At 31.5% G+C, this 16,061-nt stretch overlaps 1 protein-coding gene across 2 annotated transcripts in view; it reads right to left on the bottom strand.

The window, feature by feature from the left end:
* Window positions 1–1,728: 1,728 nt before the first annotated feature.
* The window catches only part of LOC123261939 (ankyrin repeat domain-containing protein 50-like), a 100,606-nt gene continuing 86,273 nt past the window's right edge, over window positions 1,729–16,061 (bottom strand). The window contains exons 5-15 of one of the 2 annotated variants that reach the window (XM_044723837.1): window positions 14,315–15,249; window positions 12,877–13,569; window positions 11,419–11,592; window positions 11,165–11,335; window positions 10,271–10,582; window positions 8,088–8,409; window positions 6,733–6,979; window positions 6,154–6,554; window positions 5,792–5,983; window positions 3,963–4,746; window positions 1,729–2,818 (exon numbers count right to left, since the gene is read on the bottom strand). In XM_044723837.1, coding sequence (XP_044579772.1) covers window positions 2,650–2,818; window positions 3,963–4,746; window positions 5,792–5,983; window positions 6,154–6,554; window positions 6,733–6,979; window positions 8,088–8,409; window positions 10,271–10,582; window positions 11,165–11,335; window positions 11,419–11,592; window positions 12,877–13,569; window positions 14,315–15,235 — 4,386 coding nt within the window. In that variant the 5' untranslated portion in view covers window positions 15,236–15,249 and the 3' untranslated portion in view covers window positions 1,729–2,649. Of the gene's footprint in view, window positions 2,819–3,962; window positions 4,747–5,791; window positions 5,984–6,153; window positions 6,555–6,732; window positions 6,980–8,087; window positions 8,410–10,270; window positions 10,583–11,101; window positions 11,336–11,418; window positions 11,593–12,876; window positions 13,570–14,314; window positions 15,250–16,061 lie in introns of both variants that reach the window. The other variant, XM_044723836.1, reaches the window with a different exon arrangement.

Here is a 16,061-nt window from a genome sequence, read left to right as displayed (position 1 = left end):
GAGTATCCACATGCATTTTTGATATATTTTTCATATATACATATATCATATATATATGATATATATAAATATATATGAAAAATTGATGTGGGTACTCAAATGAAAGGTCTTGACGAGTGTAACATTAGGATGAGCTTATATCTTTAAAAATGTCAATATTTAAAAAGATACAAGATCATTACTTAATTATGTGTCTAGAGATAGGGTATTTTCGAATGCAGCCTAAATATTTATCATAATAAATTAAATATCGCTGAGAATGATATGAAACCTTGAAAAGGTACAAATTCAAGTTAATACCTTCATAGTGACACTAAATTTCACTAAAAAAATCGATTTTATCATGTGACTATCGTGGAGACAAAATTTTTCCTGTTCTCTTAATAATATTTATGACATAAAGTATGCAATGATTTGTACTGTTTTTATTTTAATATTAAGAAAAAAATTAAATAAAAAAATTTTACATGTGAAAGTTAGAGAAAAATTATAAGTAGAAATTTTTTTTTATGAAAAAGTTAGCTAACTAAAAATTAAAAATTTTTTTTATTGAAAAAATTATTGCAAATAAATTTCATTTGTAAAAAATTAAAAAAATGATAAGGTTAGCTAATTTTACAATTATATTTTTTTATTGGAATATTTGATATAAAAATTACTGAAATTGATGTTAGTTAACTTCAGTATCATTATAATTATTAGTACTTAATTAATTAATAATGAGTAAAAAATAATCATTTATTTATCGATAGAATTAAAAATTTTTATCATTGAAGGTTAATAATTATACTTACGCAAAGATCGGGAGTCACGTTCAGCTTTTCTAAATTGTTCCATAATTATCAGTGGTCAAGAATCAAAATTTGAATTCATGTATCAAGAATAATTTAATATCAATAACTAAAAAATAATTTTACGTTTTTTTTTATAAATTTATAAGTCTATAACAGTCTTCAGAATTTTCAGTATTACTTTTTTAGTTTCTGCACATACATGAAGTGAAGACGAAGATAACCGAGTCTTAGTCGGGAAAGTGGGTTGCAGTCAACCAGTCAGATCGACAACATTCCGAATTATCAAAACTCTAGAAAATTAAAAATTCCGCTACATTCAAGGTTTATAAAATACATTAACTTAAATAGAATACCAGCCGAAAAAAAATTTTGAAAATTATAAAACACCGAGCTATCTGGAGCTATCGAATATAGGTAAACATAAATCTTATATTCCTCAAGAGTTAAAATTAATTTAATTTCGAAAAAAGTTTGTTCCGACGTATATTCATCCGAATAATAATTCGGCCGAAAATTACTCATCCAAATAACTATATATTTACATTTTTCGGCTAAATAAGTGTTCGTCTATTCATTCATTTTGACGTAAAAATTTTCGTTGTTATGTTTTTTAATTTATTGAGACTTTGTGATTTTAAAAGATTCTATTAATATAGCTTTGGTTTTTTCTTTATTCAAGTTTATATTTTTCGAAATTTTAAAATTTGTAAAATTATATATTTTAAATGATATTTTATATTTACTTTTTAAGTTCTAGTAATTTATTAATTCAGAATGTTGTCAGTCTGACTAGTTGACTGCAACCCGGGAAAGTTTATGAATTAGAAGGGAAAACGCGGTAAAATTGAATTATGATTTTAAAAAACTTTTTAATAAAAAAAAAAAAAATAAATAACAAGGTAAAATAAGTTAAAATAATTAATTAGATCAAAGATAAAATTAATTAATATTTATTATCATTTATTTATCACCTGCTACAATCTATAATAAATATTATAATGCTCACTACATTGACAAAGTATTTACATGTAATAATAAAAGACTCATTTGACGTATGAGTTAATTTTGAGGCCATTATTTTACGTATTTTAAATATCAGCAGAGCATTTATATAAACTACACTCCATTGTAACAAATATCAATCATCAGTCATTCTATTTAATTATGTTTATCTGTTTTTGTAAATATAGTGATTATTATACATAACTTTACATTTATAAATGATCGGATCATCACTATAAGCAAGTGTTTTAAATTACAAGCTTCGTTCTTACAGTCTTTAGAAATAAATCCTGTCTAATTTTTAATTTATTCGTTTATAAATTTTTATATTTTATAATATTCTTAAATATTTATATTTATATATTATCTAATAATTTTTGAAATAAAAAAATTTAATTAATCGCTTAAACATAATTATCAGTTACTGAAACAGTTAATTCGTTATTAAATCTAAGTATTAGTGAGATCGATAAAGTTTTTTTTTTATTTATTTGGTATTAAGTTATATAAACCTTTTATCTATATTCTTAAATACGTCTCACGTATTGACGTTATCGTTATTTTCGTCATTTATTAACTTGTTCTCATATGAGGTAATTGATTTTGCTCACGTAAAAAACAAAAATAAAAAATCAACGTTATATATTGACTTTCACATAAATATAAACTATTAAATATTATCATTTAATACTTAATAATTATTTAAAACTTTAGTATCTCAATTTAATATCGAGTAGTAATAATTACTTTTGTTTCAATAATTTATAACAAATTTTATCTTTATTTTATTTAGTAATTGGCTTCTTCAGTATATATATATATATATAATTTATAATTATTGGTATTTGTGTTTCTACAACGGAGTTTCCTTGCGTGCTTCAGCCTTCCACTGGAATCCATTAACGCGGGTGGTAATCGGTTTATTCCTATTAGTTGCATTTTCGAAACCATTTCGTACGCCAGCCACAAGTCTCATCGCCGGATTTGATACTAAACCATTGCGTTTAGGTTTTGGATTTGGGCTGCAAAATTAAAATAATAATTAATTTCCTAATTATCATAACAATAATTCAATTTTTACAAAATAGACTGATTTAATGAAAATTAAGTTAAGGTAGTTCGGTCATAAATCCAAAATTTTAAGAAGTTTTCGAAATTTGAAATCAATTGACCATACCAGAAATGAGATAATTGTAATTAAAAATTACATTTTAGCACCAAGTATGGGTGGAGAGTGAGAAAATCACAAATATAAATGGTTATTGCATTGAAAGGATTTTAAGATCGTTTCAAAAAACTGATACCTGTTATAATAATATAATAATAAAGTTAGCCAACATTTTTGATTTTTTTATTTTGCTTAATTTATTAAATTATAACTAAAAAATATTTTTAAAAAATTGCACTTATAGTTTTTGAAGTTTTTAACAAATGAAAAATTTTTTTGTAATAATTTTTTGATAAAAAAAAATCATAAAAATTTTTAGATCTCAGCTAAATTTATTTTCATTATAATAATATTCTTAAAATAATCCAAAGAAATTTTGAAAATTTTTACCATGTAGTTTTTTTATAAACTGTAAATCAACTGGTTAGTTAAACAAAAATATTCATTAGTAAAAACGAATAAGAGATCGTGAGAAAGGCAGCACTAGCGAGTGAAAAGGAAATAAATAGCACAGTAATATCTGCGGTGAAAAAAAATTTCAGATAGTAGCTAGAAAAATCCAGATTATATTGCGTGATATCTAGATTATACTCATTGTAATCTGGATTATACTAGCTACTATCTGAAATTTTTTTTCACTCAGTATAATCTGGGATGACATCCAGTGTCATCTTGTTCTTTCCGTGTATATGTCCTGAGTGAACTACCTTAACCGACATTAAAAAAATTTTAGAATTTTTTTTATCGAAAAAATTGTTACAAAAAAAAATTTTTTTTTAATTTCATTCATAAAAAACTTGAAAACTATAAGTACAATTTTTAAGAAATATTTTTTAGTTCTAATTTAATTTAATAAAAAAAATTAAAAACGTCGGCTAATTTTAGTAATATCTCATTTAAAATTTATTTTAAAATAAAAATTAAATTTTTTTCTTCATACATGTAACAATTCATACTTGAATAGTATATCTTCAAAATTTTCAATAAAAAAAAATTACCTGGGTGTAACGTGATCCGTATGTTTGACATTACGTCCAACACCGGCTCCACTGTTACCTAAAATAATTCTCATGTGCGTATCACGAGTGAAATGGGGGTCAGCAGAATTGCGTTTGTCATCGTACCCATTACTCTTTTTGTCTTTATTGACTTTGAGCCCGAGCATTTCATTGGTGAGTTCAAAAGGCTTTGAGCTGTCATTCCTGTCAATGAGCTCAGTTTTTATCTCGATAGGCTCGTAGATAACCGGAGATTTGTTGAAGCCACCGTGTGGTTTGTACTGTATGCTTTGGTTCCCAGTAAGCAATGATACACCAAGTTGACTTTGAATAACACTGGCGGCTGTTTGTGCGCTAGGTGGACTAGTGTTTGTCGGAGAGTACGGAATAAGACTATCACTCAGAGGAGAGTGAGGTGGAGAAGCGTAGATCGGGCTCTGGGGCTCGCTTTTGAGCGGACTCAGCAGTTTGCTCAGCGGGCGGCTTTTGGCACCTCGAGAGCACTGTTGGAGCTGCTGTGTGAATGACAGTGGAGCTTTGATTACTTGATTGACCATCGGGTTTTGGCTGAATTTTCCTTGATCACTCTTTGTGCTTCCAGTTAAATTGCTGCTGGATTTGCTGTTGCTGGAATTGTTGCCCAGTGATACACAGCTGCGTCTTTTTGTTGAGTCGGGAGACTCAGCAGGGCTGTACTGTGTTGACAAGGGGTTTAGAATTGCTGATGACGGCTTTGTTTCTGCTGTTGAGTTTGATGTCACTGATGTCGCGCTACTGCTTCCACCTTCAAATAATTAATTATTGTTTAGACAAGTGAGTAAATTTTTAGAAAAAATAGAAAAAAAATTTTTTAAATCAATCAAGAAATAAAAAAAAAACAAATATTTACAAGTGGGGTCAATTATTTTAATTTTCATTTTTTTGAATGAAATTTCTGTTTGATTTTATTGATATATTTTTTTTTTTTTTGAAAAATACAAAAAAATCAAAAATTAAAAAAAAGAAAGTTGATTATCACAATTTTAACAAATTTTCAAAAAAATTTATAAATTGTGATGTCCAACTTTTTTTTTTTAATTGCTCGTTTTTTTATGTACTTTTCAGAAAAAAAAATATATCAAAAAAAGATAAAATAGAAATTTGATCCAAAAACATGAAAGCCAAAATTTTTTCCAACTTTTGAAGGTAAAAAAGCTATCCAAATCTTCATTTTTTCCTTTCACGACATTTGTTATTATAAATCTGCCGTAAAAACAATAACAATAAAAAAAATTAAAAAATGTAAATATTTCACCTAGATATGGCCAAAAATAGGTTTGACCCTACTTGTAAATAATTGCCGAAGAGGTAAATATTTACAAGTGGAGTCAACCATTTTCATTTTCATTTTTTGAACGAAATTTCTATTTGATTTTATTGATTTATTTTTTTTTTGAAAAATACATAAAAAAATGAACAATTAAAAAAAAAAAACTTGACTATCACAATTTAAACAAATTTATAAATTTTTTAGAAAATTGTTATATTCAACTTTTTTTTTTAAATTGTTCATTTTTTTATGTACTTTTCAAGAAAAAAAATAAAAAAAAGATAAAATATAAATTTTATCCAAAAATTTTTCCAACTTTTGAAGACAAAAATCTTATCGAAATCTTTATTTTTTTCTTTCACGACATTTTTTTTTATCATAAATGCGCCGTATAAACAAGCAGAATAACAAAAATTAGAAAATGTTAATTTTTCACCTAGTTATTGCCCAAAATGGCATTGAGCCAATTTGTAAAAAATTACCAAAAAAAAAGTATAATAAAAGTAAATAAATAAAATACCTCCATTCATGACAGGTCGTAAACTGCGTTGATTAGCAGAATGTTCCTCTAAAAGCCTGACGACAGTATCATGGCCGCTTTTAGCAGCAACTTTTATTGCGTTTCTACCACAATGATCGGAGTGATTAGGATCTGCGCCATGATTGAGTAGTGCTCTAACACAGTGTTCGTGACCCTCTTGCGCGGCGATGCCTGAATAATTCAACAGCCGATTAGTAGGAGTAGTATTACTTCGAGTGAAATGATACTATAATTAGTTTATTACAGTGTTATCAATAATAGACGTAATGCCTACGCATAAACCATTAACAATGAGGTATATTATAATAATAATTAATTAATTAATAATATATGAAATGCACCTAGAGCAGTAGCACCCTGATTACACGTATGATCTGGCGTAGCGCCGTGCTCGAGCAGTAATCTAACAATAGCAGCGTGTCCCTGCCACGCGGCCGAGTGTAGAGGAGTGCGATTTTCATTATCGCAAGCGTTAACACTGGCATTGCCGGCTGTCAGGAGCAGAGCGACCATCTCCTCGTGTCCTTGCCACGCGCTGACATGTAGAGCCGTTCTACCTTCAGAGTCACGGCTCTCGACATCAGCATTAGCATTCTCGAGCAAAAACTTCGCCATCGCCAATCGATTTTCCAGCGCAAGAATATACAGAGTACTTCTTCCATCCGCGTCCTTGGCATTCATATCGGCATTGTGTTTCAGAAGCACCCGTACTGTCTCGTAATGACCTTCGAGGGCTGCAAGCCTGAGAGAACCACAACAATAGAGAGATAAAATGTTATTTTGTGTACATAAGCTGAAAGGATTGTCGTGTATATATATTTATACAGTTTAAGAGAAAGGCTCTCTATCTGTATTCTCTATCTGTGTGTTCAACATCAGAAATACCAGGATGAAAATAAATGTGAGTGGTTAGTATGTACCTCAATGCGGTCTTGCCGTCGTGGGCGTGCTGATCGATGGGAGCTGCGTGCTGTTCCAACAGCCTCTCGACTAAACCAGTATGTCCCTCTTGTGCTGCAAGCATCAGAGCACCCTTGCCGTCATTATCAGCTTCGTCGACTTTTGCGCCAGCTTCTAACAATGCCTCGCATACGTCCAGATGACCTTCAAATGCTGCGTAGTGGAGCGGTGTCCATCCGGAATTATCTCGATGCTGTTCATCCAACCCTGTGAGCGGAAATTTTATTATTATCAAATATGTCTAATATTAATGAGGGAGAAATAAAAATAAATCTTTCAAGACTTCAAGAGGATTTAATCTTTTTTTTTTGCTCAATTTTAATCGGAAAAAATTGTGGTATTAATCTATAATATTTAAAGAATAAGCAAAATTTTGTGGCCAGTGGATTTATATGATGAAATAGGTTTTTATGGTTAAATTTGGTATTGTTGGAAAAGTCTTGACCTGGAGTTTTGCTTTTTCAAGGTTTCATATTATTCTCAACAATGGTCAATTTATGATGATAAGTATTTAGGCTGCATTCAAAATGCTCTATCTCTAGATTCATAATTAACCCTTCAGTACCCTCGCTATGAGAATTTTTCTCACGCAACGATATTCAACTTATAGGATGTCGCTGCAGTGCAAGTGAGATACTAAAAAGAACGTGGGTACTGAAGGGTTAAGAAATGACCTTGTATCTGGTGAGCTATTGATATTTTTAAAAATATAAGCTAATCCCGATGTTACACTCATCGAGACCTTTCATTTGAGTACCCACATCAATTTTTCATATATTTATATATATTATATATATGTATATATGAAAAATATATCAAAATGCATGTGGGTACTCAAATGAAAGGTCTCGATGAGTGTAACATCGAGATGAGCTTATATCTTTAAAAATATCAATAGTTCACAAGATATTTGTTAAAATGCCCTGTACTATCTTAACTATTGACGTTTTTAAAGATACAAGCTCATCCTGATGTTACACTCATCAAGAGCTTTCATTTGAGTACCCATATACATTTTGATATATTTTTCATATATACATATATATAATATATATAAATATATAAAAAATTGATGTGAGTACTCAAATGAAAGGTCTCGATGAATGTAACATCGGGATGAGCTTATATTTTTAAAAACGTCAATAGTGAAAAAAGTACAGTGCAATTTAACAAAAGTCATTATTTAATAAAGTAAAATTTTATTTATTTATAGTTCACAAGTCACGGCAGTCACATAGTGACTGCAAAGTTACTAGTTACTATCAATATTATTAATGAAGATGTACCGAGATAATTGAAAAAACCATCAATCTACCTCGATCCAAAAGCTGTTTAACAACATCTGTGCCACCTTGAGCAGCAGCGACGCTCAATACAGTCCTCCCCTCGTTATCAATACTGTCGACGTAACATCCCCAGAACAAAAGCAACGCGACAACGCTTCCATGTCCCATGCTGGCGGCCGCCCACAGGGGCGTTCTTCCCGTAGCATCGCAGTGATCAACGTCCGCTTCGTACTCGAGCAGCAGCTCGCAAACATCCCGATGACCCTCAAACGCCGCTACTAACAATGGGGTCATTCCATCTTTGTCCTGGTGATCAACAGCGGCTCCGCGTTCCAGTAAAATTGTCACTACCTACGAGGATTATTTCAAGTAAGTTGACCAAATAAAAATCTTTTCTCTTAGATAAGAATCTACTGAGATTTAACATCATCAGTTACTAACTCGATTTTTATTTATAAAAATAAATTTAGTAGATATTAAATAATTTTTATAAATTCCTTTTAACAAATAAATTATGGCGAAAAAAAATTGGCATGTAGAAATTAAAAAAAATGAAAAATGCAATTTTTTTAAATTATTTTTTGCAACAGATTTGTTTGGTAAACAAAAATTAAAAAATTCTCTAATGATTGCTAACTTAACTGTCATTTTTTATTTTTATTATAATTAATTTCTAAGAACCAAAATCAGGATATAGTAGACCAAATAATTTATGTTTTTCTTTTTATTTATTTCAGTTTACAACATTTCGTCAGCATAATTCTGACTTCATCAGGTAACCTATGTGTCAAAAAATATAATAAAATTAATTAAAATAATTAAACAATTAAATCAACTTATTAAGACATTATCATAATTTACATAAACAATACCTTGAAATATTTAGCAAAAACACATAGTCACATGATCTATACAGTCAACGCTCTTTGTATTTGACTCGCCCGTACAGGACCATTCTCTGTATTTGACTCGTCCTTGTCCATAAGAGCTGTGTAAAATCGTCAAATACAGAGGAAGAATGTGGTCAAATACAGAGAGCGGTCAAATACAGAGAGGTCCAATACAGAGAGCGTCGACTGTACTAATAAATGGAAAGCCGGTTTTTTTGTCCGGTTATACTGCGAAAATTACTGAACTGATCGGAATAATACTAATGTAATATCAAAAATAAAAAGAATATACGCCAAAAGCGTAGGCCATCAGGTAGTATTTAAGTCTAGCTGTAAGATACGATATCTGGAGTGTATGAGTGTAAGAGAGAAAGAATGAGAACGAGAGTATGTACTAAGGTACGTAGGTATGATTTTTGAGAGATGTCAGAGTAAGTACGAAGAGTGGGAAAAGGGGATGAGTGCTGAGGGTCAGTTGACCTGTGTGTAAAAGTTAGTTCTATACGAGCATTTGACAAAGACGTGCCATTTTTCCTGTAAGACATTGTTCTAAATAAACTTACAATCATTTTAGATTCGACTAGTCATCACTTCTAGAAATAAGAACCTTATCCCTAGTTATCCATCTACAGGGGATATCACACTAATACCATAAGATGCAGCGTGTTTCGGAGAAGGTTTTAGTATATGATATGGTGATGATTACTTATCCGGAACCTATATTTTTTTGACTTAGAAATAATGAATTTTTATTGTAACTAAATTTATTCTATTCGATTGTCATTAGTTTAAAATAAATTTTTTAATTCTATTGATTATGTTTATATACTAGGCAGATTTCTTCACTTATGAGACCTGCAATTTCTTTAACTGAAACTTTCAATGCTCATTACAAATTTTTTTTTCATATCAATTATTATTAATTTTTGTAAGAAAGACACGGAAATGTTATAATGATTGCACATTGAAAGTTACAATGAATATTAGCTAGAATAATTACATAGATAAAAGGTGGATGCCAATTCGATAGAATTGGGAATCTGTGCAAGTCAAAACAATACTCTAATTAAATTTCAAGTCTTGATCTAAAAATGCAATTCTATAAAACGCTCAGCGGAGCGGGCGAGTAACAGCTAGTACTAAATATTACGCTTGACATGAAGTCAGAATTATCCTGACGAAACGTTGTAAATTGAAATAAATAAAAAGAAAAACATAAATTATTTGGTCTACAATATCCTGATTTTAGTTCTTAGAAATTTGTAATACTTAGACCTGAAATAATGAATATGATTATCATTAATGGAAAATGAAAAACTGACCTTTGCATAGCCGTGATTAGAGGGAACGCAGAGAGCTGCTACGCTAAGCGCAGTTCGGCCATCACTGTCAGCGTGGTCGATTTTCGCCCCGTAGTCAAGTAAGTGTTCAACAATCTCACTGTGGCCCATATAAGCGGCTGCAATGAGGGCTGTTCTGCCCTCGTCGTCAGTTCTGTTGACATCGGCGCCGTGTTGGAGCAGAGCTTTCACAATATCTTCATGTCCGCCCCACGCGGCTGCACGTAGAGCCGTTCGTTGATCCCAGTCTGCACAATCCACCATCGCGCCGTGCTCCAAGAGCATTTCTACAACCTGGAGACGTAATTGGCAATTTTATTAGTACATTTATGGTCATGTGCGCTTGGGTGTCTGTTTATATAAAAAATATACTATTAATAACATTGATAATAATAATAATAATAATAATAATAATAATAATAATAATAATAATAATAACAGTCCGACAAATAGAGGTAAAGATAATATCAATATAAATATAAATAAATATTATTTCAGCCTACGAGATTTGTTAATTTATTTTTAGTTCCTTAGTTAGAAAAGAGACAATCGCTGTGGAGCGAGTCGACGTTTGGTTGAGTCACTACTAAACGCTGTACTGACTAGGATTTTTAGTGAATGATGAGCTGGAGGCTGAGACTGAGACTGGATGATGAATAAAGTAATAAAAGAAGAGAGTAAGTTGAGTTGATAGTAAACCTGATGGTAATGACAGTGGTAATGAGTATAATAGTTGTATTAATCGTGAGTCAGATAATGTTTGAGTTTGTTAGCCACAACGAGAGTAAATCAAGAATAATAAATCACACTAACTACATCAGAGTCTGTTTTAACAGTCTTGTGGTTTCGTGGAAGTAGGCTTGGCTGTGAATGTACCTGGGTGTGTCCGCCCCAGGCTGCTGCTCTCAGTGCTGTCCACCCGTCGCAGTCTGCATGATCGGCACTTGCTCCAGCAGCCAAGAGGACTCGAACGACGTCTGCGTACCCGTGTCTGGCTGCTAGGTTCAAGGGTGTCTGTCCGTGGCGGTCCGTGGCTTCCAGCTTCGCCTAAAACCACATTTGTTGTTTATTTTTTTTTTCACAGATAATTATAATTATCTGATGTATTTATTGCCAGGAATTTTTTTTACCTGAGGACATGCTGCTAGCGCCAGCTCCAGGAGCGACGCGTTTCCATCCGCAGCTAGAGTGTGGAGTACCGTTCGACCACATGAATCAGCTTGGTTTATGTCACCGCTTTCGCCTAGTAACTCTGTCAATGGTTCACCGGGTGATTCATCTACTGGGCTCACATCTTGCGAGACCTTTAAACATTTTTATTTTATGAGACTGAGTTATTTAAGAATTTAATTTTTAGAATCGCTAAGTTGTCTTAACACTACAGTGTTAAAAAAATTAATTTGAAGCAAGAGAAAAATTTTTCAAGCAAGAATATCATTTCGTTATTATTTATAAGTGGAGTCAATCCCATTTTGGGCCATAATTAACAATGATGGTGAAAAATTAACATTTTTTAATTTTTTTTATTCTGATTTTTTTACGGCGCATTTATGATAAAAAATGTCGTGAAAGGAAAAAATAAAGATTTTGATAGCTTTTTTGCCTTTAAAAGTTGGAAAAAATTTTGGCATTTATGTTTTTGGATAAAATTTTGATTTTATCTTTTTTTGATGTATTTTTTTTTTTTTTTTTTAAAAGTACGTAAAAAAACGAACAATTGAAAAAAAAAAGTTGAATATCTCAATTTTCTAAAAAATTTATAAATTTTTTTGAAAATTTGTTAAAATTGTGATAATCAACATTTTTTTTAAACTGTTCATTTTTTTATGTATTTGAAAAAAAATATATCAATAAAATCAAATAGAGATTTTGTTCAAAAAAATGAAAATTAAAATGGTTGACCTCACTTGTAAATATTTACCAAATTTTTGTCAAATTTTATTGATTAAAAATTATTTAAAAATTTTAGGGGTATACAAAAACTATAAGATGTTGCTGGAAAATGGGAGAGATAGTTGAAGCAGAAACCTGAAAGATGAAACCTGAATGAAAAAGTAAAGATTCACGGAAAAGAGAAAAATTACATTATATAATGTGACGTGACGCTCCGTGATGAAAACTGGCAAAATTACACTTTTAGATTGTAATTATTACAGATATTATAAGTATTACATTGTAGCTTATAATATTTACATTGAAAGCTCTGAAAATTAACATTCAAAGTTTGAACTTAGAAAAATGTTATCTCGAACTGTAATTTTTCTAGTTTTGAATATGACGGGACCTTATTATATTACTATTCATAATGTAATTTTTCGAGTTTTCTTTTTTCCGTGTTTCGATAGCTTTTTTGCCTTTAAAAGTTGGAAAAAAAATTAGCATTTATGTTTTTAAATAAAATTCTTATTTTATCTTTTTTTGATATATTTTTTTTGAAAAGTACAAAAAAAAACGATCAATTTAAAAAAACAAATTGATCAATTTGATAAAAAAAAACCCACTTGTAAATAATTACCTATCATTTTTTTTTAACACTGCGTATTTTAAATATAACAATTTAAAATAAAAAAAAAAAATAATAAACCAACCTGACTAGAAGAAACAGGATCCTTGATAGGTTCATCCTCGATTATTTTCTCCGAGGGCTTAGCACCAGCATCAACAAGCAGCCTGAGTAACTTGGTGTCCTGTCTTGGCCACATAATACACTCCGGGCTGTCGAGATAGCACTGCTCAATCGGCGCTCTGCTGCCAATCATCCAGAGCACTTGAAGCGTGTGAGCATCTAGAGTGCAATTATTTCCACTGATATTATTGATAACGCGCTGCAGATGCTGGCCAAGAACACAAATCTCGTCGGGGTTGAGCTCAGGACTTCTCAGAGTGTAGTACGCGGAGAGCATCGCGTGGCCCTCGGTAGCCGAGCACAAATACTTCTGTGTGCAGTGTTTCACATCTAGCAGCCATTCAGCGAAGCTGTGATGAAACAGCATAAGCGCGCCAGCACGCGAAACGGATATGACCCTCCTCAGCAGATGAAGCCTACGGTTGAAGTCCTCAATCGTTATTGTTGTGTTTGCCGTCTTCACACACTTGTACAGAACCTCCTGAGTTATCGGCAGTTTCGCCGCCAGTATCACGTTCAGCAGTGGCTGGACTTTCGCAAATTGTTTTCTGCTAAACAATCGCTGACATAGCCATAAGTACAGCCCGTTCAACGTACCAGGAATTTCTCTGACTTCTCTCAGGACTATGAAGTTCTCAGCTACACCGTCTAAAACCTGTTAATAATGTTTTTATTATTATTATTATTATTAGTAATTATTGTGCTTAATTCATTTATTTAGTTATCAACATTCGCCTATCGACAATATACATCAAAAGAAAATATATAAAATTAATTAGAATTTAATTAAAGAAAAACGAGAAAACGTCTGTATTAAGATTGGTAATTTTTTAATTTGTATACTGAAAAAAAAATTAACTTGATTCGAAAGAAAAATTCTTGAACCAAGAAAATAATTTTGAAGGAGGGTAATTTTTTTTAATCAATTAAAATTTTCTTAAATCAAGAAAAATTTATTAGTTTAAGAATTTTTCTACTCAAATCAAGAAGATTAAGTTCTTCAAAATTATATACTTGATTCAAAAACATTTTTTTTTCTGTGTAATGCTAATTATTTAACATTAAGTCTTTTCAATCCTTTATACTGAAAAATTTTTTTTTCGAAAAAAATGGAGATTGTTGTCAAAAAATTAGTTTGTTGAAAATTTTCAACAAATTAAAATACTGCTCATTTTTTTCAAAAATTTAAATTAGTTTTTTAGCAACAAATTTGAAAAAATATTTAGATCGGATCAAGCCAGGATCAAATTAAAGAATCAGGAAAGCTTTAATATTAAATAATTTTATTATTTAAAATAAAAAATAAATAAAATTAATAAATAATAAATCAAAATTAATAAATAAAAAATAAATACCTTTTATTTTAATTAATTAAATTATTTAAAATAAATAATAAATACCTTTTCCAGGTAGAGAAAGCACCCGTTGCTCTTAATATGCAGCTGGTTCAACATTTCGGCAGTATCACGACTAATGTGTTGTCTTAGAGCGTCCTCCTGGTCTAGTCGCGCCAAAATATATTGCTGAACATCTCTGACAACCTGACTTTTCCTCAAATCATCAAGAGAAATCTTCCTGAACCCGGTGAACATCCTGGAGATGGTTTTGCTCTGGCGCCTCGCGGTACAAACCAACAGCAACCACTGTGGGAACAAATGGTGATGATTCGCGAGTAATTCCGCGATGGAGCGACTGACATTGTCATTTTCGCGTCTTGAGTCCCGGGTTCCTGTTTGTGGAGGGTTGAGAACTTGTCCTTCATCTATAGAGTCTACCAGAAGGAACAAACAGTTCTTCGGCGGCTCAACTTCGAGGAGAGGAAAAAGAAGAGCTTTCTTGAAGGCATCATCGGGGTCCCTGTCCAGGACGTCGTGCTGCAAAGCGGCGTGGATGTCGGGATCTGTGCGTAATCGCTCAGCGTAGGCTTCTGCGACGGCTTCTTTGGACGTGGAGGGCGCTGAGGTTGTGCTAGCTGTTGGAGATGTCGGTGAAGACAGGTGAATTCCGTCGGTACTCGCTTGAAGAATCTGCGCGACCAGCGAACGCACGAATTGTGCTGGAGACAAGGATGCTTCGCTCCTTGCTTGGCAGAAATGTCTTGCGAGAAGTCTACGGTTCAGGGATCTTTGGTGCCGGGAGCTCGCAGTTGTCGAGGGCCAGGCGAGTTCGGCGCACAGCGCTGTCTTCCCGCTTCCTGGACCGCCGACGATCAAAGCTCCGCAGGTTTTTGAGGCTGGTCTTTGCTCCAGGCAGTGTGACAGCTTCATAAACGCCCATTCTCGGCAGAAAAATCGCTTCTTTTCAATTACTGGAGCCGCCATCTTGTTTAAACTCACTAAAAAAAATTAATTAATTTAATCTATATTATTAAGAGAATAAGAAAAAATTTTGTTTTCAGGATAGTCGTATGATAAAATCGGTTTATTTTAGTAAAATTTAGTGTCATTGTAAAGGTCTTGACTTGAATTTGTGCCTTTTCAAGGTTTCATATCATTCTCACCGATATTTAATTTATTATGATAAGTATTTAGGCTGTATTCGAAAATACTCTATTTCTAGACACATTGTTAAGTGATGACCTTGTATCTTGTAAAATATTGTAAAAAATTGACATTTTTAAAGATATAAGCTCACCCTGACATTACACGCATCGAGACCTTTCATTTGAGTACCCACATCGCAATTTTTCATTTTTTATATATATATTCATATATTTCACAAATACCATAAATAACAAATATATGAAAAAATACCTTGTGGGTACTTAAATGAAAGGTCTCGATGAGTGTAACATCGGGATGAGCTTATATCTTTAAAAACGTCAATAATTAAGAAATGACATGGTATTTTTTCAACTAATGATATTTTTAAAGATATAATCTCATTTCGACATTACACTCATCGAAACCTTTCATTTGAGTACCCACATCAATTTTTCATATATTTTATATATTTATGTATATGAATATATGAAAAATATATCAAAAATGCATGTGGGTACTCAAATGAAAGCTTTTGATGAGTGTAACATCAGGATTGAGCTTATATCTTTAAAAACGTCAATATTTAAGAAAGTATAGTGCAATTTAACAAAAGACATTATTTAATAAAGCAAAACTTTTATTTTTTATAGGTCACAAGTCACGG

Source organism: Cotesia glomerata, linkage group LG3, assembly GCF_020080835.1.
Source record: "Cotesia glomerata isolate CgM1 linkage group LG3, MPM_Cglom_v2.3, whole genome shotgun sequence".
In the NCBI taxonomy this organism is placed as follows: domain Eukaryota; kingdom Metazoa; phylum Arthropoda; class Insecta; order Hymenoptera; family Braconidae; genus Cotesia; species Cotesia glomerata.
This window is presented reverse-complemented; position numbering and strand designations above follow the sequence as displayed.